At 39.9% G+C, this 23,173-nt stretch overlaps 1 protein-coding gene across 5 annotated transcripts in view; it reads left to right on the top strand.

Moving 5' to 3' along the window:
* The window catches only part of WDR59 (WD repeat domain 59), a 136,773-nt gene that overhangs the window by 76,189 nt on the left and 37,411 nt on the right, over positions 1-23,173 (top strand). For 3 of the 5 annotated variants that reach the window (XM_054696996.1, XM_054696997.1, XM_037516142.2), the window contains 6 exons: positions 3,772-3,884; positions 5,030-5,180; positions 5,275-5,347; positions 7,273-7,399; positions 7,562-7,704; positions 14,411-15,368. In XM_054696996.1, coding sequence (XP_054552971.1) covers positions 3,772-3,884; positions 5,030-5,180; positions 5,275-5,347; positions 7,273-7,399; positions 7,562-7,704; positions 14,411-14,646 — 843 coding nt within the window. In that variant the 3' untranslated portion in view covers positions 14,647-15,368. Of the gene's footprint in view, positions 1-3,771; positions 3,885-5,029; positions 5,181-5,274; positions 5,348-7,272; positions 7,400-7,561; positions 7,705-14,410; positions 15,369-15,739; positions 15,859-16,008; positions 16,138-21,615; positions 22,125-23,173 lie in introns of those variants that run through there. The other 2 variants (XR_005126058.2, XR_008552424.1) reach the window with 2 other exon arrangements.

The raw sequence follows: 23,173 nt of genomic DNA, 5'->3' as shown, positions 1-23,173 counted from the left end.
TATCCATTCTTTTTGCTGGAGATGTGGATTTTTCTTTTTGAGCAGGTTATTTTGTAGTTATGGCTTAGTGACATTCACGATGTGCCTCCTCTTCTGTAATTCCCTTCCTATTTTCTTGCCAAACTCAAGGGCTAGAGCAACTCTCAGAATCCCATGGATGTTTTGTCCTACTAGTACTTAATTGAGAAGGTCCTAAAACATTTACTATGGTATTTTTTTTTAATCACATCTCTTCTATGCTAGTACCTTAGTGATGGTTACACACCTAAATTTGGGTATCTGTATCTTTGCCATTTGCACTCTTAGTTCTGTTTTGTTTTCACTATTAAAAATGCTTCATTTTATAAAGATTTTTCTATTAATATGAAAGTATTTCTTTAGGGGAGGCATATTCAGTTCTAAAACATGATATAATCTTACAAAAACTAACTTCCCTTCAGCTTTGCAGGAACACATCACTGTAATAAGACAACAGCTGTATTGATGGTCTCACTCACAGCAGGAATTTAGAAAACCTAAATAAGAGACCAGAAAAAAAACTAATCAATACAAAGTAAAAATCAAAATCAACAAGCAACTATAAACCAGAGACACACTATGGAGGGAGGGGGCGGAGGGATGGGCGGGGAGAGGAAGGACTAGAGTCAAAATAAGGGGGGGAGATGCAATTGTATGGGGAATATAACCAAAACGAAAATGCATACATTGTGCAAAGATGAAAAAAGATGTAAGAATTATATAAAATAAAATATTAAAAAAAAAAAGACAACAGCTATATTGAGATACAATTAAATTAACATTTGCTAAGTGGAGATCCAGAATGTAGAATGATGAGCTCTGTTCCAACAAAAGACCACCGGGGAGTTGATACAGAGAAGTTCATTACTTACCATTCCGGAAGGACGGGCGACATGGGGTGGTCAGCGCAGGCTCCAGGTAGAGAGGGAGGCAGGACCGGGGCACAGGTCAGGTCCTGGGTCAATGGGTGGAATGCTTTGGGGTTCTCAGACTAAGGCTAGATTAGTCGATTCAAAATCCGTTTTATTACCCTCCATTTGAGTAGTCTTAAAGTGAGAGGGATGCCCAGGGGGAGGGCCTTGGAAGTCAGGGCAGACATAAAGGCTGGAGAAGTCTGTCAGGAAATTAGATTTAGTTTTTGACTGTAGGGGCTATTGTATCAGGCGTGTATTTACACAAGGAGCTAATGTCAGTGTAAGGTCACTTGGCAGTACAGGGTACTAGGGTGGCAATACCATGGAATAATTTGCTAAACTCGATAGTAGTCCATGATCTATGCAATTCACCCTTTTAAAATGTACCATTAAATGACTTTTCATATATTCACTAAAGGGAGTTTTACAGCCATCACTACAGATAATTTTAGAACAATTCCATTACCCCAAAACAATACCCCACTTCCCTTACCTGTTATCTCTAAATTTCCTCCACCCAACCCTAGACTACCACTACCTACTCTCTATCTCTGTTGTACCCTCTGTTCTTCAGTGTGAGGGTTAGATTGACTGATGGAAACACCTAGCTATTATTTTACTAGTTTTTGTTTCTCATAATCTTCCAGATGACCCAGAGCAGAGGCCATCCCTTGATTTTTACCTGATTTAAAAAATCTCTAAAATTTCCATTGTTTTCTAGTAAACACTGTCAAGTTTCTGCCCCAGACTTTTATTTATTTATTTATTTTAACTTATGCACACAAGAATTGGGGTGTAGACCAGAGGTGCAGGGTGAGAGAATCTACCAGAGATAGAGAGGGGAGCAGAACAGGCAGATCTACTGAAATACAGTGCTGAGGGGAGCAGCGGGCGAGACAGGAGAGGTCTGTCATGTTACAGTGGCTGTAAATAGCTTGATAGTGCTAGGACTTAACCCCTTGCACCACCAGGGAGGCCCTGCCCCATGCTTTATAAGGTTAAATTTAAAGTCATGAATTGTATCTATTTCTGTAATGACCCAGCCACCTAAGGTCCTGTGAACACTAAGAAGACAACGTGAAGTAGTGGAAACAGTGTAGAACTTATAAAGGGGGGGATAGATCCAACTTGGCTCTCTGGTGGTGTGTAACCCTCAGCAGATTATTTCAGATTCTCTCAGCCTCTGTATATTTGTAAAATGAAAACCATGAAAATTATTACTTTATAGGGTTGGTGAGAAGACTGTTAAATGCAATCCTAATGCGGATGCAAGGTTCATGTTCTGAAAACATTTTGAGAGGAAAAATTATTTTCTAACGTGGTTTTTCTGTTTTGTTTTGTTTTTAAGTTTCCAGTACTTTTCTGGCAGAGTTGATTTGGAAGGTCAGGTTTGTGTGAGTGAAGTGGAATGAACCTTCCCTTGGGTTCAGACAAACAGTTTTTAATCTGGGCTCAGTCACTTTTTTGTGGAATGAATTGAGGCAGCCACCCACCCAATCTTTCTATACCTCTATTTCCTTGGCCATAAAATAAGAACAGTACTTCTGAGTTCTTATTTATATAGATGTACAATTCTCATATCTGTATCTGACAGATTGCAAATACCTAAGATATGGCACAATTATTGCTGTTGTCCTTGACGTTACTGTCTTTGGGGGCATGGTACTACATATCTGGCATAGACAGATATGATGATGTTCTTCTTTATGCCCATGTTGAAGATATTATGTGTACTATTTTGCAAAGAGCTGCAGAAATAAACGTAAGTGTCAACTCTTCTGTTCAAAACACTTGAGAAATGTGTATTCTAAATGACGCTAACAGGCCTAAGTTGTCAGCCAGGGTAGTAAATATTCTCTGCTATCTCAGAAAGCCCCATCAACTTCTTTCTCAACCACTCAGGTGGGTCTTTGATACAGAGATGAATTTAAACTTCAAGTTTCTCATTTTAACCCATACTTGAGGATTGTTTACATATATTGGCACAGTAAAATTTTGTTGATTTTTTAAATATATATTTGATGTTTCTCTGCCAGTTCTTTAGTATTTTTATTTGTTTATCCTTTTTTCTTTAATTATTAACTCCTTGATTCAAAATCTGTATCCTCTTCTTTGAAGTTTCTCTTCAAAGTATGTTTTCCACCTAGTGTGTAGACAATGATGTCTACATGTGCTACATTTCCCACATGTAGCATCCCGTTTTTAAAGGTATGGAAGGTGGGGACCAGGAGACTTTTTGATGTTATGACGCAGTTAGCATGTGCTAAATCTCAAATTTAATAGATCCTGATGGACATTAGCTTTTTGCTTGCTGAGTCTAATAAGTACCTTGAAATTTCACATTTGGAGATAATCGTCATATTTGGTGTGAACAAAAAGAAAACCAAGTCTATTTTTGCCTTATCCTTTTTTTTTTTTTAACTCAGAAAGTGTGCTGAAACTTTCATAATGATGGTAACAATATTTTTCATTATTCGGGCCAAAAAAGACAGATCTTAAATCTGTCAATTCACTAATGAAGCAGCAGAAAAAGTCACGAGTTAGTGATTAAACAGACAACCCATGGAAGTGATTGCATGATATCATTTCTCTTAAGTTTCCTTAATAAAAATGTTTCAGTCCAGTGTTTCTCAAACATGATAATGTGAATAAATCTCCTGATATTCTCGTTCAGATGCAAATTCTGATTCAGTAGATCTGCAGTGGGGCCTGCAATTCTGCACTTCAGAAAGCTTTTGCAGCAAGACTCTAGGCCGAGTTTGGAAGATTGTGGATTCCTTCATGGTTCTGGTTCCTGGACTCGTCAGTCTGAGCTGCTATTTCTCTTTGATCTGTTCAGGTTTGGTCGCTGGCTACGGTAGCTACAGATCTGTGCCTTGGTCCAAAGTCTGACCCAGATTTGGAAACGCCATGGGCTCGACATCCATTCGGACGACAGCTGCTGGAATCCCTGTAGGTTTTGAGAGCTAAAAGTGAGGAAAAGGAGTGATGTAAATTTTATGTCTATTAGCAGTTTTAATGTTATTGTCTAAGAGAAAAACACAGAGGTCTGAGGAATGAGAGGAAGAAGTGAGGCCTTTATACTGTCATAACTTCCATGCAGAACTGACTTCTTAAAGTAGAAGAAACTCTGTATTTGTCATTTATAACAGGATTTGAAGATTTAGTGTCCTTGGAGATTTATGCTTAGTCTGTGAGTCATATTAGTGTGAACATAGGAGTTTGAGCTCCTGAGATGGCAGATTTGTTTGGATGCTTTAGAATTTTGCCCTAAGAGCAGATTAGAGAATTGTGTGTTGATTTTCATGTTTTCCAAAGGCCTTGGTGCTTTCATCCTGTTAGTGATTTATGAAAACATTAAATTTGGGTTTGAGTTATTGCACTGAAATATGCCAGCTAGAATATAATATGCAAAATGATTTAACAACCAGGCAGATCCACTTACATCTCCATAACAATGAGGCCCAGGTCCTGACAGAGAGACAGAGAAACTGATTCTTCAGTGGAGGTTTATTTCACCTCTTGGAACATGTGCTTACACCTCATGGTAATGCAGGGATGATAATGCTATTCTACCAGCTTCACATAAGGCTCCAATAAGACAGTGTGAAAACATTTAAAAAAAAATAAAGACATTGCTTGGAAGAAAGTATTGACATTATCCATCACAGATGCAAAGTCCTTCTGATCCCTGTGTCACATCGTAGCATAGTCCTGAGAGGAGAAAGGGGATATGAGTACCTAAAAGGTAAAAATACTCCTTCTTCTTATTTAAAAGCTTTTATTCATAATTCTGCCTCCAGAGTCTGTTACCTGCTCACTGTACAGTGGTGGTATAGGGTCCCCAGAGGGCTTTCGCATAGCTTAAGTTCTATGAATAAAGTATGTAGGATCTCCCAGAAGGCAGTGTCCTTTTTCCTAGGAAGTGGGGAGACTGAGATCATGTGTAGCATTCAGATGTCAGATGGTAATTTAGTCTACTTAGTTTTTGGAGAAGTCTGTGACCCCAGGCCTTATGGCCCATGCCAGCTGTGAGGGTTCCTCTTCTTCTGTCTCTTCTCTTGACTTGTTTTCTTTCTGCTCATCTTTTTTTCCAGGTTGGCTCATTACTGCCGGCTGCGGGATGTCCAGACGTTGGCTATGCTCTGCAGTGTATTTGAAGCCCAGTCTAGGCCTCAGGGAATCCCAAATCCCTTCGGGCTCTTCCCCAGCCGTTCATCCAACCTTGTGGTGTCCCACAGTAGATATGTAAGCTCATGCTTTTCTGGCTCATGTCTGATATTTCCTAAAGGTATACTTTCACAAGGACACTCTTCTGATGCTGTTCTTATCTGGTCTGCAGCCTAGCTTTACTTCCTCTGGTTCCTGTTCAAGCATGTCAGACCCAGGGCTCAACAGCGGTGGCTGGAACATAGGTTGGTATGGAACTGACTTAGCCCAGGCAGGCTCTCTAGTGCCCTTGGGGCAGTGTGTGAGTCGTTAACATACAGTCTTTAGTTCATGACTATTCTCCATACTTTCCCTTGTGTCTCAGTACTCTTTAACTTTAGTATCATGGGGATGCTGCAGCCAGCATGGCTGGACTTTCATTTTTGAACAGGCCAGATTCTGGCAGATCTTAATGCCTTGCTGGGCTGCTATTTGTCTCATAATCTTGAAAACTTGACAGTAAGAATGCCTAGTGTTTACCCCTAAAACCTAACCTTTAACCTTTCTCCTTCACACTTCCCTTCCACAATCATCTCTTTTTTCCCATATACCACTTTCAGTGTAGAAAAATAAGGCTGAACCTGATTCCATCTGGTCATAAATGTTTGTTTAATGAGTAGGTATATTGTGTTTTCTGAGTTTTTACATTTTCTTTTAAGAAATCATCTTAATTTTCTTTTTCTCTATTTTTTTGTATCCAAATTATGTTTATTGGGATGGTTTCCCATTCATCTTGATTCACAATGCTTTTTGTGCTACCCCCATCTGAAGATGCAAACTTTTTTTTTTTTTTTTTTTTTTTTTTTATAGAGGCATGTTTTTATTTATTTATTTATTATATTTGTTTGTTTTGTTTATACATGCACTGGGTACAGTCAGAAGCGCGGGAGGGTGAGAGAATTCACCAGAGCCAGAGCGGGGAGCAGAGCAGGCAGAAGGGCCGAAGTACACTGCTGAGGGGAGCAGCGGGTGGCAGGAGAGGTCTGCGCACCATGTGGGATCCTCCTCCAGTGGCCGGGGAGCAGCCGGGGATTGAACCGGCGCCGCAAAGGCCGCGGGCAGCTTCACAACCCAGCGCTCAACCGCTGCGCCACCGGGGAGGCCCTGAAGATGCAAACTTTTGTGTGCCTTGCTTTTCCTCCTGTAAACTGGCAGAAGACAATGGAGCAGCTAATCCATAAAACTACACTTTGTGTTTGGCCAAAAATGGTGATTTTATAGCATCCTGGGCATTTCACATCCACGAAGTAGGAAACGAGACTCATGTTTCCTCTTCTTTTGCTGAGAAGGATAAAAAAGAGATACTTGTCAAGAGTCATGTTCTGGGGCCTCCCTGGTGACGCAGTGGTTGAGCATGACGCTGTGAAGCTGTTTGCAGCTTCTGCAGCACCAGTTTGATTCCTGGCCGGCCAGGGAGATTTCCACATGGCAAGGCTGACTTCTGTCTTGCCTGCTGCTCCCCTCATCAGTGTACTTCGATCTTTCTGCCTGTTCTGCTCCCTGCTCTGTCTCTGGTGAATTCTCTCACCCTTCTGTGACTTTGGCCTGTACTCCAGTGCTTGTATAAATAAATACATCTTAAAAGAAAAAAAAGAGTCATGTTCTGTGGGAAGGTTGTCACCACTAGAAAGGCTTAATCTTGAATTTAAAAATAATGCATGCTTGGTAATGAAAAGCAAACAAAAATAATAGAAGACAATAATAATTATTGACTCCTCCCACCTAGAAATGACATATGTTAGTATTCAGAACATTTTCTTCCAATCTTTGTCCTAGTAGATAAAGATATGTTAAATATTTGTGATTTTATGTTCCATTTTTAATGTTGTCATGAGCATTTTCTTGTGTTATTTACATTTTTATAAGTAATGACTGCCTAATTAGTATTCTACTGTATCAATAGGCTATAATCTCTACTCATTATGTTTGTACTTATTGTCAAATTACCTTAATACATACCTATACAAAAAGTCAAGGCAAGCAGAGAGTTCTATTTATTTCTATTTCTAGGGTCTTCAACTTAGCGTATTCTTCTTCCAGAAAATAAATTGGACATAAACTGCATTGAGTTTTAAGATGGTTGTGTCCCTTCTCTGGTTCTCATTTTCCCTTCTCAATTCATTTTCTTCAGCGGGAAGAGAGGCAGAACACCTGTCTTCACCTTGGGGAGAGTCCTCACCAGAAGAAATCCGCTTTGGGAGTCTGACCTATAATGATCCTCGTGAGCGAGAACGTGACCTGCATGATAAAAATAAGAGGTAAAGACCTTTATCTCCCCAGGTCAAAGCTGCACTTTCATAACACTTAGATTCTCCAAATTCAGGACTCTTGCTTCAAGAAAGATATACTTAGTGCCATCTGGTATGTAGGTCATTTTTTCTTACGGGAACTGACAGGAAATCTTTTGGAATTTCATCCAGACTTCTGGACCCTGCCAACACCCAACAATTTGATGACTTTAAGAAATGCTATGGTGAAATCCTCTATCGCTGGGGTCTGAGAGAAAAACGAGCAGAAGTGCTGAAGTTTGTTTCCTGTCCTCCTGATCCTCACAAAGGGATTGGTGAATATGACTTTCTTCCTTTTTCTGTCACTCTGCAAAAAGTCCTACAATTTAATTTGTCAGTATATAGGACTTGTAATGAAATGTTTGGTTACATTGGTTTACAACATTGCTTGTATTTCAGAAATCTCCCCCTTTGGGTGTTATTATCATACCACCCCACCACCTAAGTGCCCAAAGTCCACCACCATAATCCATTGTGCCCGCTCCCCACTTTGTTCTCCTGCTTCCACCCACAGCCACAGTTCTAGTCAGATTTCTAGGGTTTGTTATTAGATTGGCTTTATCTGACCCTTTGGTTTTTCTGTATTCCACATATAAGTAACACCATCTAGTATTTTTATCTTTCTCCTTCTGACTTAGTTCACTTAATATAATCCCCTCCACTTCCATTCATGTTGTTGCAAATGGCAAGAGTTTATCTTTTCAATAGCTGAGTAGTATTCTGTTGTGTGTTTATACCATATCTTCATGATACACTCATCTGTTTTAGGGCATTTATGTTGTTTTCATGGCTTGGCAGTTGTAAATAGTGATGTAATGAATATAGCAGTACTTATTTCCCTTTAAATTAGTATTTTCATACTCTTCGGGTAGATACCTAGAAGTGGAATTGCTGTGTCATGTGGTAGGTACATTTTTAATATTTTGAGAAGCCTCCTCACCATTTCTCCATAGGGGCTAGACCAATCTACATTCCCACCAATAGTGTAAGAGGATTCCTTTTTCTCCACATTCTCATCAACACTTGTTATTTCTGGTCTTTTTGACATGGGCCATTCTCACAGGTGTGAAGTTGTATGTCATTGTGGTTTTGATTTGTATTTCCATGATGATAAGTGATGAATATTATATCACGTGCCTGTTGGCCATCTGTATGTGCTTTTTTAGCTTTTCTGCCCATTTTTGGTTGGATTACCTGATTTCTTTTTGTTGAGTTGTATGAATTCTTTGTAAATCTTGATTATTAGCCTCTTGTTGAATGTAATGAGTAAATATTTTTTCCCATTCAATAGGGTGTCTTTTTGTTTTAGGGACAGTTTCTTTTGCTCTGCATAAGCATTTTAGTTTGATGCAGTCCCATTTGTTTATATTCTCTTTTGTTTTCCTTGTTATTGGAGACAAATCCACAAAGACATCTCTGAAGCCTATATTGTGGCATGTTTTGCCTGTGTTTTCTTCTGTGTACTTTATGATTTCAGGTCTTAACATCCAAGTCTTTATCAATTCTGAGGGTTTTTTTATGTAAGGTGTGAGACAGTGTTCTAGTTTCATTCTTTTGCATGTGACTGTCCAGTTTTGCCAACACTTTATTGAAGAGGTTTTCCTTTCTCCAGTGTATTTTCATGGTACCTTTGTTATAGATTAACTGTTCATGGAGGTATGGGTTTTGTTTCTGGGCTCTCAATTCTTTTCATTTTGTCTGTGTCTTGGTTTTCGTTTCACTACTATAGTGTTTTGATTATTGTAGCTTTGTAGTATAGTTTGAAGTCTGGAAGTATAATACTGCCATTTTTATTTTTTGCTTTGTCTGTGCGGGGTTGTTTGTGGTTTCACATGAATTTCAGTAGTGTTTGTTGTGTTTCTTTGAAGAATGCCATTGGTTAGGATTCCATTGAATCTGTATATTGTTTTAGGTAAGGTGGTCATTTGACAATGTTAATTCTTCCAATCCATGAACAGGGTATATTTTAGAATAAAATTTTTCGTTCTCATATATAAGCAGATATTTCTGATGCATCTTTAAGTCTGTTTTAACCCTCTGAAAACCTTTGCATTTTTACAAGATTGAGTTTCTGTTATAACAGAAGTAGTTTCATATACAGCACTCAGGTATCAATTGGAAGTAGGAATCTTTATTTTAATTTAAGTTTTCAACTGTATATTTTTTGTGGTTTACATACATACCACTTTTTTAAAAATTTTCCTACATCATTGTTCATTTTTGTACAGTGATTGGTTTCTCCCCTCAGGTGTAGTCCCCGTAGTTTTCCTTATCACCTAGGAATCATCATCATATTCCCTTGTGTTCTTCCCTCCCTGTTGCAACCCTCTTGCTCCCCCTCTCCTGCTGTATGCCTTAGATCTATGGTCAGCTTGCTGGTTTTGTCTTTTTCTTGACCTTTTATTTGAAAGTTCTTCTATATTCTGCATATAAGAGAGACCATCCAATATTTATCTTTTCCTTCTGACTTACTTCAGCTAGCATAATCCCTTCCAGCTCTATCCATGTTGCCACAAATGGTATGAACTTATCTTTTTTGATTTTGAGTAATACTCCATTGTGTAAATATACCACAGCTTTTTGATCCAGTCATCTATTTAGGACATTTGGGTTGTTTCCATATCTTAGTTATTATAAATAGTGCCGCAATAAGCATAGGATTGCAGGTTTCCTTTTGAATTAGTGTTTTTTGTGTCCTCTGTGTAGATTCCTAGGAGTGGAATTGATGGATCATATGGTAGATCTGTTTTTAGTGTTCTGAGGAACTTCCATGCAGCTTTCCATAGTGACTGGAACAGTTGACAGTCCAACACCAGCAGTGTAAGAGGATTCCTTTATCTCCACATTGGAAGTAGGAGTCTTTATTAGAATAATTATTCAATGAATATATGTCATGGTCCTCTTAAGCACAGTATCAATACATTCCATCCCCTCCTAGAACACACAGAATAGTAGAGGAGAAAAATTAAATAGTTAACAATTGTGATAAATATTTATGGGTAAACAAAAAGAATGTTGGGGCAAGAGGCACAATTTTCAAAGACATGTTGCACTATATGGGGAAGCTCTCTGAGGAGCTGAGATCTGCAGGATGAGAAGGAGTAATCCAGTTTGGAGCTTTAGGGCCATTGTCTCCAAGAAGAGAAAATTGAAGAATTATCAGGAGATTTCAGTGTTTGATGAATTTATGGAAGACTCAGATATTTGAAGGAAAGTTTGGAGTTGAATTATTGGCAAACACGTAGCAAACAAAGCAATTGAAAAGAATAAGACAGTTGCTAACTAAATTTGTGAAACAAGATGTACAAGAAAGGAACTGTTGTCAGGGGATATGGCTTAGCTTGAACAGTATTTTCCTAGATACATAATATAAAAACAATACTATTTGAGGACTAATCCAATAAAATGATGGTGGAACTGTATGGGAAGCAGGTGGTATACGTGTGTGCTGAGGAGGGAAAGAGCTTTCTTGGTGAAAAGTTTTTAAAACATATTGTTTCGAGATAGGGAGGTAAAAACAAAAGAAGCAGTTAAATGAGTTGGAAGGATTTCCTCTGAGTGAATGGGTGGGAGATGGAAGTGAGTGCTGGTTTTGGTAATAAGATGTATAGAAGCATTTGACTCGTAAAGTTGTGTGTATATGTGGTTTCAATTTAAAAAAACAAGCCAGAATAATTTTGATAAGTAGATTCAGCTGCATAGCAAATATTTTTTAATATGGATTATTGGTTTGTATACTGGAAAAAATGCGAAGACATAAAAGCTGCTTAGGCAGCGTATTTTTCAGAGCATCTAAATGCATGAAAGTCATAGCAGAGAGAGATTAAAACAATTTTTCTCTTAAAATTAGTTTTCAGGAAAATGTGTGAATCACAGTGATTATAACTGATGTATCAATCCATCAATCAGTTAAAGTTATTGACGTGTACTATGAGAAAGCATCATACTGTTTCTGTGGGCTGTGCAAAGAACTATGAGGTGGGGTTGGGGTGGAAAGCCTATAATCCAGTCAGAGAACTAAAGCATAAACTCATGAAGACTGAATGATATTCAAGAATGAATATGTCCTGATGCCATTACAAAAAATATTATAAAATTCCAAAAGGGGAGGGTCACAGTTGTGAGAGACTCAGAGAAACATTAAGAAAAGTATCTTCATCTCTAAAGTCTTCACTGTGGAAGAAAGACTATCCTAATACATCAGACAGCAAGTAGGAAGGAAAATACGATCAAGGTTACCAAGGCTACAGTGAGTCTCCTTGTGGCAGAAAACCAGCAATTTCCTTATGACATCCATATCTACAGCAAATGTGGGGAGAACATTGTTCTCATATAGGGGCTTAGGTATTTATAGAAAGGGATCAAGGTTTCACTTATTTTAAGGAGATACTGCTAATCAGAGTACTCCTTAGGGGAAAAAAAGGTCTGTAGATACAGAGGACTGTTTTACTGTTTGTGGTGCATGGCTCCTAGTCATAATGGTGGCAGAACTGAGCCATGGCTTTGTTTTTCAGCCCCAGAAGCATGGATCTGCTCACCTAAATTTTGTTCAGGCATTTTCTACTTCAGTTTATTAATTTCATGTCTTATTTTTTGACTAGTTTGATTTACACTTGTGTAATAGGCGATACTAATTAATATGCAATTCTTCAGTATGATAAACAGGAAAGAGCTATATTACACTACACTTTTGGACATAGCTTCTGCCTGGAGGTTTAGTAAAGCCTTGGGAATCATAGTTTGGTCATTCTGTTTGCCAGAGGTATTTTTACCATCCTTATTAGTTTGTTTATTAGGAACCCAAAATGATCCATTTCACCTCTACCTGTTTCCACCTGCAAAGCCTGTGCCTGTGTTTATATGCCTCCTTCTCCAAGGCCCCCAAGTTTGTCAGTGCTCCCATAAAAGACTCCTTTGTATCTCCTTAAGTGATGAAGTGAACGAGTAGCCCCTATGGCCCAAAGGTGTCCATACTTGTTCCTCAATGGCTAACTAATGTTCTTTTCATTATGTGTAACAATAAGATACAAGAGAGATATAGAAAAGTTATGCTTTGTGACCTATCATTTTCATATTTTATCTTTATAAAAATATTTCCATTTAGAATTGTCTACACCCTCACCCAAGATTATTCACTAATTAACAAAATGAAATATTAGTTCAAGGTCTTAAATCTAATAAGATTTTTAGGAATGATGCTTAAGCTGACACACTGTAGAGAAACACAATTACTAGTGATATATTGGGTTTTCTAGAAAGATGACATTTTAATAATTTTACCAGATAGATATGAAGAATAATTAAGTTTACATTTACAGTTATCTCAAGTGCCGAAGAACAATTCCTTTCTCAAAGACATGTTATTATAATTCAATTTACTTGAACACACAGTTTTACATTCTCATAATTTTAAGTGTTGAATCTACTCAAATAATAAGACCGGCAAAGGGAATTTAAGAAATTTAAACAAATCAGACTTTTCATGAAGTTTAAACTTAGGAGTCTTTCATAATATAAAAATTCAGTTTAGAAGGAGAAGGCATAGTTGTTTTTAAACCAAATTTACTAAACCAGTATAATTTGTTTCAGTACTTTAACTAGAACTACCCTAACATCTTTTATTTAGTTACCATGTATTTAAAAGTCTTTCTTGGTACACTTTTATGGTTACCAGTTGTCATGAAGCAGAGGTCTCCAGAGCATCAGAGGGGAGCGAGAGAGAAGCGGTAGCGTAGACCACCTAACTTAGGGCTGAGAGTGAAGCAAGACTGGAGCTTTGGGTGGTGGGATTAGCCCCAGGGGTCTTTTCCAGAAAGTTGGGGAGCAGTTATAACAAGGTGGTCTTCACTGCCCCCATAGCCCAGGGCCAGTCATCTTACAGTGCTCAGTCACTGTTAATTGTTAGGTCATTGTTAGGTAGGTCGGGCAGAGGTTGTATAAACAGCCACCTCTGGTCTGAGTGTGAACTAACTTTTTTCAGCAGAGATTTGTTAACTGTCCTCTGTGTCAGGCCCTGCAGCTGATGGGGTAGAAGGAGACATGAGCATAGGACCTTTACCCCAGTACCTCTGAAAGCCAGGTGCCCGCTCTCCCTCTGCCCTGCCTGTAACTGCAGGGACAGCAGTTCCTCTTTTTTTTTTTTTTTTTTTTTAAGGATTTATTTATTTATTTATTCATTTATACAAGCACTGGGTACAGTCAGAAGCGCGGGAGGGTGAGAGAATTCACCAGAGCCAGAGCGGGGAGTAGAGCAGGCAGAAGAACGGAAGCACACCGCTGAGGGGAGCAACGGGCGGCAGGAGAGGTCTGTGCGCCACGTGGGACCCTCCTCCACCGGGCAGGAGAGGTCTGTGCGCCATGTGGGACCCTCCTCTGGTGGCCGGGGAGCAGCTGGGGATTGAACCGGCGCTGCAGAGGCTACGGGCGGCTTTGCAACCCAGCGCTCAACCGCTGCGCCACCAGGGAGGCCCGACAGCAGTTCCTCTTTGTGACACTTGTCTACACTGTAGAAGAAGGGGTTGAAAAGCATCAGTTTATAGCATCCTCCAGACCCTTTATTTATTTATTTATTTTATTTTTTTTTTTTTAGAGGCATGTTGTTTTTTTTTTTTTTATTTGTTTGTTTATACATGCACTGGGTACAGTCAGAAGCGCGGGAGGGTGAGAGAATTCACCAGAGCCACAGCGGGGAGCAGAGCAGGCAGAAGGACCGAAGTACACTGCTGAGGGGAGCAGCGGGCGGCAGGAGAGGTCCGCGCGCCATGTGGGACCCTCCCCCAGTGGCCAGGGAGCAGCCGGGGATCGAACCAGCGCCACAGAGGCTGCGGGCAGCTTCGCAACCCAGCGCTCAACCGCTGCGCCACAGGGGAAGCCCCCTCCAGACCCTTTAAATGAGACATCTTTCTCACCTCTCAGTGCCCAGTTTCCTTTTACAGAGCCATTCACCATGTCTTTTGTTCTGGCCACCTCCGACCCTTCCAGAGTTCGGGGTGTACTGCAGCCACTGCCGCAGTGAGGTCCGGGGCACACAGTGTGCCATCTGCAAAGGATTCACCTTCCAGTGTGCCATCTGCCATGTGGCCGTGCGGGGATCATCCAATTTCTGCCTGACCTGTGGGCATGGTGGACACACCAGTCACATGATGGAGTGGTTTCGGACCCAGGAGGTGTGTCCCACCGGGTGTGGCTGTCACTGCCTACTAGAAAGCACTTTCTGAACAGCCAGAGTGTGGTATTGTTGAAAATCCAGAGAACCCCATTAATACTGGGTGACAAGGCCCCTGCCAGGAGAGAGGCTCCAGAACCATTCTTAGTGAAACTGGGGTATGTTCCCCTCAAAGACTGCTGGAGAAGGATAAGAGAAGACACGTGGAGCCACACAGGCCAAGTGGAAATTTTCTTGGAGAAAAACACTTGCCTCCAGTGCCGTGTTAATCTCTGCATAGCATCCTTTCTTACACCATTACGGAAACCGAAGTCAGATGCAAAGGACCATCTCCTGAGCCAGAGGACACTGGACATGAATGATGTAGTCAACGGAGTGGGTCTGTGACATAAGTTGGCACATCTGATGAACTGGTGGACAGTGATCTTTTAAAATATGATACCTAAATTAAGACTATGTGCTTAAGAATTTTTTATTGTATTTTTATTGAGGTAACAATGGTTTACAATTAAGGATTCGTCAGATGTCTTTTTTCGTTTGTTTGTTATTTCTCTTCCAGGCTGCTCTCCCTTGACTAATAAAATTCTAGAAAATATTTGAAAAAAGAAAATGTTGACCAACATTTGGTGTCTCTTTTTTTTTTTTAACCTGATTCGTAAGTCAACTCTTTTGGATAGGACCAAAGTCTGTGCCCAGATTTTCAAAGAAAATGCTGATCTACTATGGCACCTGACAGAAGTTAATAAAATTCAATATTTTAGGTTCTTCTCAACCCCAGATGTCTTTGAATCATTCTGTGTAGCAAACAGAGAAATGAGATTATGTGGCAGTGTTGATATGAAGTGCCCCCATGGTGCCGAGTTCTGGGCACCACTTTTAGTCTTCATCTGTGCTTGTCACCATCTTTGCCCCGGGTTTGTGTGGGTTAACCATGGTTCTGACTCAGAGGTCCATCAGTTCTTCAGAATGATTTTCAACTCTTCACATTTTGTGTGCCAGGGAAGGGAAATCCTCTTTGGTACTTCTCCTGAAAATTTGTATTTGTTTCTCAGAACTTAAGGATTCCCAGTTGTTTAACTTAAAATATACAACTTACACATCTCAACATGTAAAAGTATTGTACAATGCTGTGTTTTAAACTACAGGTCAGGACCCACTAATGGACTGTGAAATCAGCCTAGTGAATAAAAACCAGCATTAAAAAAAAAAAAAAAAATGAAACAGAAGACAAGAGGAATGACCAGAAGTACCAGACACAATTAGGGTAAATATTGTTTTGTGTGATATATGTACAAGTGTGCGTACACACTGTCATAAGTGTATAATGGGTCACATTTCTTACTGAGGTTTGTAGCCAAAATATTTTCACAACACTGTTTTGATGATGCTTACACTTGGTCCCTTGTGTCGCTAGGTGCAAAAGTCCCTGACTTACAAGAAGCCTGGGTCCTGTGCCGTGAGAGTAGGGCTATAGCTCCAGGTTCTGACGTGAGCTCAGATGAGATGCCAGCGCCTCCTCACAGTGAATGACCAGGTGCAGCAGGTACATTGGGAGACTGAGGGGCCAAGGAAATCTTAATTTGTTCGCTCTCCTGCATTTACTTGTTTGTGTTGATACTGCTGTTACGGCGATCCCAGAATAGGTTGGCTAATGTACACTGAGATAAAGGATCTGCTGTGTTCCTCCGTGAAATCGCACCATTAACAGAGACCAGCCTTTTCCTGTTTCCCTCCGTTCCTGCTAATGCAAAAGCTGTTCCTATCTTTCCCCATCACAACTTAGATGCATTTATTGCTTTGGTTTATTGTTTTAGAGACCTTGTCTCCTAACACGGAAAAGAAGCCATAATAATGGTTATTAAGAACTATAGAGCTTAAAATATGTGGTGTCGTCTTTCCTTTTCAATTTCCAAGTAGTCAGAATGAAAGTCTAAATGTTTTTAAAATATTCATGTTTGGACACATTTGTCTTGGCTACCTTGGCACCTGGGTCCTGATTTGTTTGTTTTTTACAAACGATATAAACCATGTTCCAAAGTACCTTTTTTTTTTTTTTTTTTTTTTTAATACAAGCACTGGGTACAGTCAGAAGCATGGGACGGTGAGAGAATTCACCAGAGTAGGGAACAGAACAGGCAGACCGACGAAATACATTGCTGAGGGGAGCAGCGGGCGTGGCAGGAGAGGTCTGTCGTGCCATGTGGGACCCTCGCTGGGGGCCGGGGATCAAACTGGCGCTCCAGAGGCTGTGGGCAGCTTCGCAGCCCAGTGTTCAACCACTGCGCCACCAGGGGAGGCCCCAAAATACCTTTGAACTTGGTAGGAAAACAGAACTTGCAACCTTATTTGTGCACCAGAAACAAAAGGTTGTTTAGACAGCCTGCTGGACAGAATAGGGGAAGAGTTGAGCCTTCTGGACAACCTCCAGCTTGATTTTCTGCCCCTGTCCTTAGTGCTTTCCTTGGTGATGCCACAGAGATAGATGTTTAAAAAACACTTGAAAATTTCTTTAATATTAAAAATGTATTCAGCCTGAAGGTACTGAGCTCACATGCTGGAAGCTCCTTCCATTGTCCAGTGATTCTCTGTGTAGTTGGCAGGACTCAGGAGAAGCTGGTTCCTTTTCAGTGGCTGAATGTGTCAGGAGCTTGAAGGAAAGGCAGAAGACTGAGGTGTAAGTCACCTGTGGGCTGAAGGGCAGGGGGGAGCCGTTCATGGTCTCTATGCAACAGAACAATTTCTTAGATGATCAGCTTTGCTAGCTGTAGAAAAATAGTTCAGAAAACAGCGTTGTAAATAATACCCTCTACTTTATGGCTTTCCTTTCCCTACCTTCCTCAGAGTTGGAGCTGTCTAGCGGATCTTGATACATTTATTCAAAGGATAGAGCCCCGGGAGAAAATACATACCTTGGAGTCCTCATTCCTCTTTGAACTTACTGTCCTTATCAGGATCCTAAATAAATCTATCATATTGGCATTCCTTTAGTATTATTGGCAAGTTGACTTCCCAGATACCACTGGTTTGGTGTTTTTTTTCTTAAATCTAAGAAGTCCTGATTTTATGCATCGAGCATTTAACATGAGATAAGCACTCATACAGATAAGAACTGTACAGAATATGGCTCTGCGCTGATGAAGCGCAGTCTTTACATAAATGCTTATCACACTGTGTGCTGTGGGCTTCCAAAGGAAGGTAGGAGCCTCTGAGGACAGACATTGTACAAAGAAGCAGCTTTGGCTGAATTAAGGTGAGTAAATGTTCTTCAGTTGGGGAAGGGCAGGAGGGCACAGGGAAATGCTGTGCTAAGGGCCATAAGCAAGGGTGGCATTTGGGGACATTATCCATGGTTCCTTATTGGTAAATCATCAACTGTGGCTGAGAATTGAGGCTGGGGAGCAGGGCAGGCATCAAAGCTTAGTGGGTCCCGAACACTGTGCCAAGGAGTCTGGGCTTCTTTCTCCCTGTCAGCCAGGACGCTTCTGTCTTTCATCATCTTCTGACTGTATAATGGATATTTGGTGCAAAATCACACAGCCAATTTTAAATTTTTTTAAAAATCACCAACAAAAGTGTTTAACTGAATCTTATCAGTCATCATCAAACACCGTATCTTTCACCCAAGTTCCTTTATATTTGACTTGATATGTAGCAAACTATGGGTAAGGTTCCTTATTTGATCTATTTTCACATTTATTCCTTTTTTCTCCTATTAAGAAAATCTGAAACTCATCATAAGTCACTGAGAATAAGCAAGTGTTTGATGGTTATCAAACCCTAATCAGTGTCTCAGTCTATAGTCTCTTGATATTTTAGTTATTATAAAATTCTGGAATTTTTAATCAAATATGAGTGATAAATTACAGAGATTTTTTTTTTTTTTCCCTGAAGACCATGTTTCTGAAAAGCTGGGAGAGCCATAATTAGATTCCCAAGCTCTATTATGTTCTCCTGAAGCATTTGGCTATGTTTTCAAAAACACACCCAATAATATGTTATCTGCTACTTTCTGTAACAAAAAAAACATCAGTTTTGAGGAAGACTCAAATTTTTTTTTTAAAGATTATTTATGCATGTAAGAACTGGGATGTAGGCCAGATATGCGGGGGAGGGGGCTGAAGGATTCACCAGAGACAGACAGTGGGGAGCAAATCTACTGAAATACACTGCTGAAGGGAGCAGCGGGCAACATAGGGGAGGTCTTCTTGGCCATGTGGGTTAGCCCCGTGGCCAGCAGGGCATCAAACTCATGCTGCAGTGGCTGGCAATAACTTGATAGCACTGTGTCTTTAACTCCTGCACCACCAGGGAGACCCAAGACCCAAATTCTTGTCAGACAGGCTGTTCACAACACAGCTCATTCTTAAGAACTCATGATAACTTGTCCTCAACGTTAAACAGTTTCTTCTCCATCTTTGTTAATAAATTTAAACTGTTCTATACTAATACTAATTTGTACTTATTCTGAAAAACACTGAATTAATTTTCCGGGAAGTCGGGGGGGGCATATATTAGGCTGTACAATAATAATACCCACAGTTTAATGAAATTTCATAAATGTACTGAGGAAAGGTGCCAATGGCTAACCAAACCAATAAAATCTGATTTCGGATATTCACCATTATAGTTCCTATTCATGATCTTTTCAGTTACACATTCCTCAAGGTTATATTTAAAGATCCAGTTGGCCCTAACAGCTGGAGTCACATTCTATTTTTTCTCTGAAGTCTGGTTCCCTGTTACCATCTAGGAGGTGTTCCAACTATTGGTTACTACTTTCATCACTTTTTATTCTTCGATGAACTGTTCTTGAGCTGTTGGTTCATCTTTATAAATTGGAGATCTGCTACACACTAGTAATGATGAAAATGCAGATTTATCTGATAAGATACTCATTTGATAAACAAAATGAAATGTCCTGTCTAGTCTTCATATGCATATGGGCAATCTTTGAGGATATAATTAAGAATGTGCTGATTACAAAATGAGACATTTATTAAATTTATAGTTAACCTTATGTGTCAAATTTGGGGAAAAATATGCACATATGAAATCTTTTTTTCTCTGGGAGGCATGACTATCATAGACCAACTAGCTACACCAATGATTTGAGGATCTCACTGTCATGGATGATGAGGAGACATTGAAGAGTATTGAATGCAACAGTGGCACCTCCCTAGTGGCCTAGGGGTTAATCTCAGCACTATCACCACTGCAGCCTGAGTTTGATCCCCTAACCCACATAAGGCACAGCAGACCTCACCTCTCTCACCCACTGTTTCCCTTAGCAGTGTATTTCAGTAAATCTGCCTGTTCTGCTCCCCACTCTGTCTCTGGGGAATCCTCTCACCCCCAGCACTTCTGGCCTATATCCCAGTTCTTGTACCAAAAAAAAAAAAAAAAAAAAAAAAACCAACAAACCTGACAGTGGCATGGTCAGGTTTTAATTTGACATAAAGATAAAAACCTTAAAAGAATTACATGCAGTTGTAAGAAATACTACAGTGCAATCCCATACATTCTTCACCCAGTTTCTCCTGCATGATTGTAGTACAGTGTCACAACCAGGAAATTGATTTTGGTCTTAGCCTTCAGCCTTGTTCATCAGTTTTACATGTGCTTGGAGAGAGAGTTATTTGCAGTTTTGTTACATGTAGATTCTTGTATCTACACCACCACAGTTAAGATACAGAATATGGATCTCTCCTTAGCAGTTTCTTGTGAATGAAAGTGTTCGATGTTTATGCATACTAATCAGTGTCACTGTCTGTAGTCACCTCCTTCCCTGTTTATCTCCCTAATTGGTTTCCCAGCTCTGTGATTGTGTCCATTCAAGAATGTTCTTTAGGGCCTCCCCTGGTGGCACAGGTGGTTGAGCTCAGTGTTGTAAAGGTCTGCAGCCTCTGCAGCGCCTGTTTGATCCCGGCCGGCAGGAGAATCCCACATGGCACGGCAGACCTCTCCTGTCTCACCCATTGCTCCCCTCATCAGTGTATTTCAGTCAGTCTGCCTGTTCTGTTCCCCACTCTGTCTCTGGTAAATCCTCTCACCTTCCCGTGCATCTGGTCTGTACCTGGGTTCTTGTATGCATGAATAAATAAATCTTTAAAAAAAAAAAAAAAGAATGTTCTTTAAATGAAATCATCCAGTATATAATCCTTTGAGATGGGATTTTTCATTCGCTGTGCTTCCCTTGAGATCCAGCTAAGTTGCTGAGATTTTCAGTAGTTTGCCCCTTATAGACCACATAAACTTAAACCACCCACCTGTTGAAGGACATTTGGATTGTTTCCATTTTCAGAATTGTTTTTGAAAATTATTTTGTTAATTTCTTCTTCAAAACCAAGTGTTCTCCGTAGTCAGTGAAACAACAGGTAGAAACAAAATTAATAATCTTTCTGTTTCCCCAGCAACCAATGTGAACAGCTTTTGCTTATCCTTTACACACTTTCTTCTAATACAAATGTAGAAACAAATACTATACAAGCTTTGTAGAAAAATGTGGTTATGTTATGTACTTCACACTGCAGTTAGTCATTCTCATTTGAAAATACATTGACATCCCTCCAAGAATGGATGTAATGTAAAAGAACTTCCCATTTGCAATGTACTCCCTTAGGAAATACCAAAACTGGATTCTATAGTGAGCCAGGACTTCTAGTCTGGACAAGATGGGGTACTTGTTTCTTTTTGTTCCTCCCCGCAAAGTACAATTGTTAACTCTGGAAATTAATATAAGAGATAACTAGAGAAATCTAAAAGAGGTACCAGGGCTAGAGGAAAGACATAGATGGAGAACATTTTACAATATGCTACCCACCAGAAGAAAATGATCTGCACCCGGGCTTTTCCAGCCCCAACCCAGCAGTGGATAGCAGTCCAGGTAGAGTGGAAAGCCCCCCAACACCAGGTGAGCCAGCTGCACAAGCAAGGGGGATCAGTTGAGAACTCACTGACACCAAGCAGCTAGTTGATTCCTGTTTATATTTCTTGCTGGATAAATGTTCTCCCTCTCCTCCAGGTCTGAAATACTCTTCCCCACTAAAGGACACTAGTGAGCTGAGAGCACTGTGATTGCCTGTTTGACCTGAGAACCCCTCCCCACTGGGATACCAAGATACTGGGGACACTGGCAAGAGGAATCTCATCACCTGGCTCAGCAAACCTCTTGTCCCCTCATGCCTGGAAAACTATTGGCATCTTCAGTCAGTACTAGCAGGACCCCCAGAGGCACCAGATAAATTTAGAGTACCAAAATAATAGCACAAAGATTCTGAAAGTTAAATTGTCAGTGGTTGTACCACCCACAAAAGTAGACCACACCAAAACATTAAGATTAAACAGGGTGATTGTTGCTAAAAATGAAAGACTTCAAAGAATCTCCTAACACAATAGCCAAAATGCCCAGGAAGCAATTGAAAATCCTTGTCAGACCAAGAACCAGGACAATAACAACTTGAATAGCAACATGTAGATGAATAGATGTCAGGATTACTTAACAAGGATTTTATTTGTGTGTGTGTGTGAACATTGCTTTATTAGCTATAAAAAAAATTAACAACTTTAGTCATGTAAGTTATTAACAAAGTGGAAATGGTATGGGTTAAGCAAGACCTGTACTACCTTTGCAACTTTTTTGCAAATTGAATAGTATTCTTTAAATGTTATTTTTTTAGTATTTTATTTTATGTAATTCTTACATCATTTTCATCTTTACATAATGTATGCATTTTCATTATGGTTATATTCCCCATACAATTGCAGCCCCTCCTTATTTTGACTCTAATCCTTCCTCTCCCTGTCCCTCCCTCCCCCCACCATAGTGTGTCTTTGGTTTATAGTTGCTTGTTGATTTGGATTTTTACTTTTTATTGATTCGTCTTTTTCCTGGTCTCTTATTTAAGTTTTCTAAATTCCTGCTATAAGTGAGACCATCCGATATTTTTCTTTTTCTTTCTGACTATTTCGCTGAGCATAATCCCTTCTAGCTCCATCCATGTTGCTGCAAACAGCATGTGTTTATCTTTTTGGATTGCTGAGTAATATTCCATGGTGTATATGTACCACATATTCTTGATCCAGTCATCTATTTTTGGGCATTTGGGTTGTTTCCATAGCTTAGCTATTGTAAATAGTGCTGCTATAAACATAGGGATGCAGGTGTTCTTTGGAATTAATGTTTCTGTGTCATTTGGGTAAATACCTAGGAGTGGAATTGTTGGATCATATGGAAGCTCTATGTTTAGTAGGTCAAGAGATCTCCACACAGCTCTCCATAGTGGTTGGACCAGTTTGCACTCCCACCAGTAGTGCAGGAGTGTTCCTTTTTCTCCACAACCTCGCCAACATTTGTTGTTGTTAGTTTTTTTTTTAATATGTGCCAATCTCACTGGTACTGGTGTAAGATGGTATCTCATTGTAGTTTTGATTTGCATTTCCCTGATTACAAGTGATGTTGAACATTTTTCATATGACTGTTGGCCATTTGCATTTCCTCTTCGGTGAAGTTTCTTTTTAGCTCTTCTGCCCATTGTTTGACTGGATTATTTTCTTTGTTTTTGTTGAGTCTCATCAGCTCT

Source organism: Talpa occidentalis, unplaced genomic scaffold, assembly GCF_014898055.3.
Source record: "Talpa occidentalis isolate TD23 unplaced genomic scaffold, MPIMG_talOcc4v2.1 talOcc4.17, whole genome shotgun sequence".
Classification (NCBI taxonomy): domain Eukaryota; kingdom Metazoa; phylum Chordata; class Mammalia; order Eulipotyphla; family Talpidae; genus Talpa; species Talpa occidentalis.
Note: the sequence above shows the minus strand (reverse complement) of the source record. Positions and strands in the feature narration are given on the sequence as shown.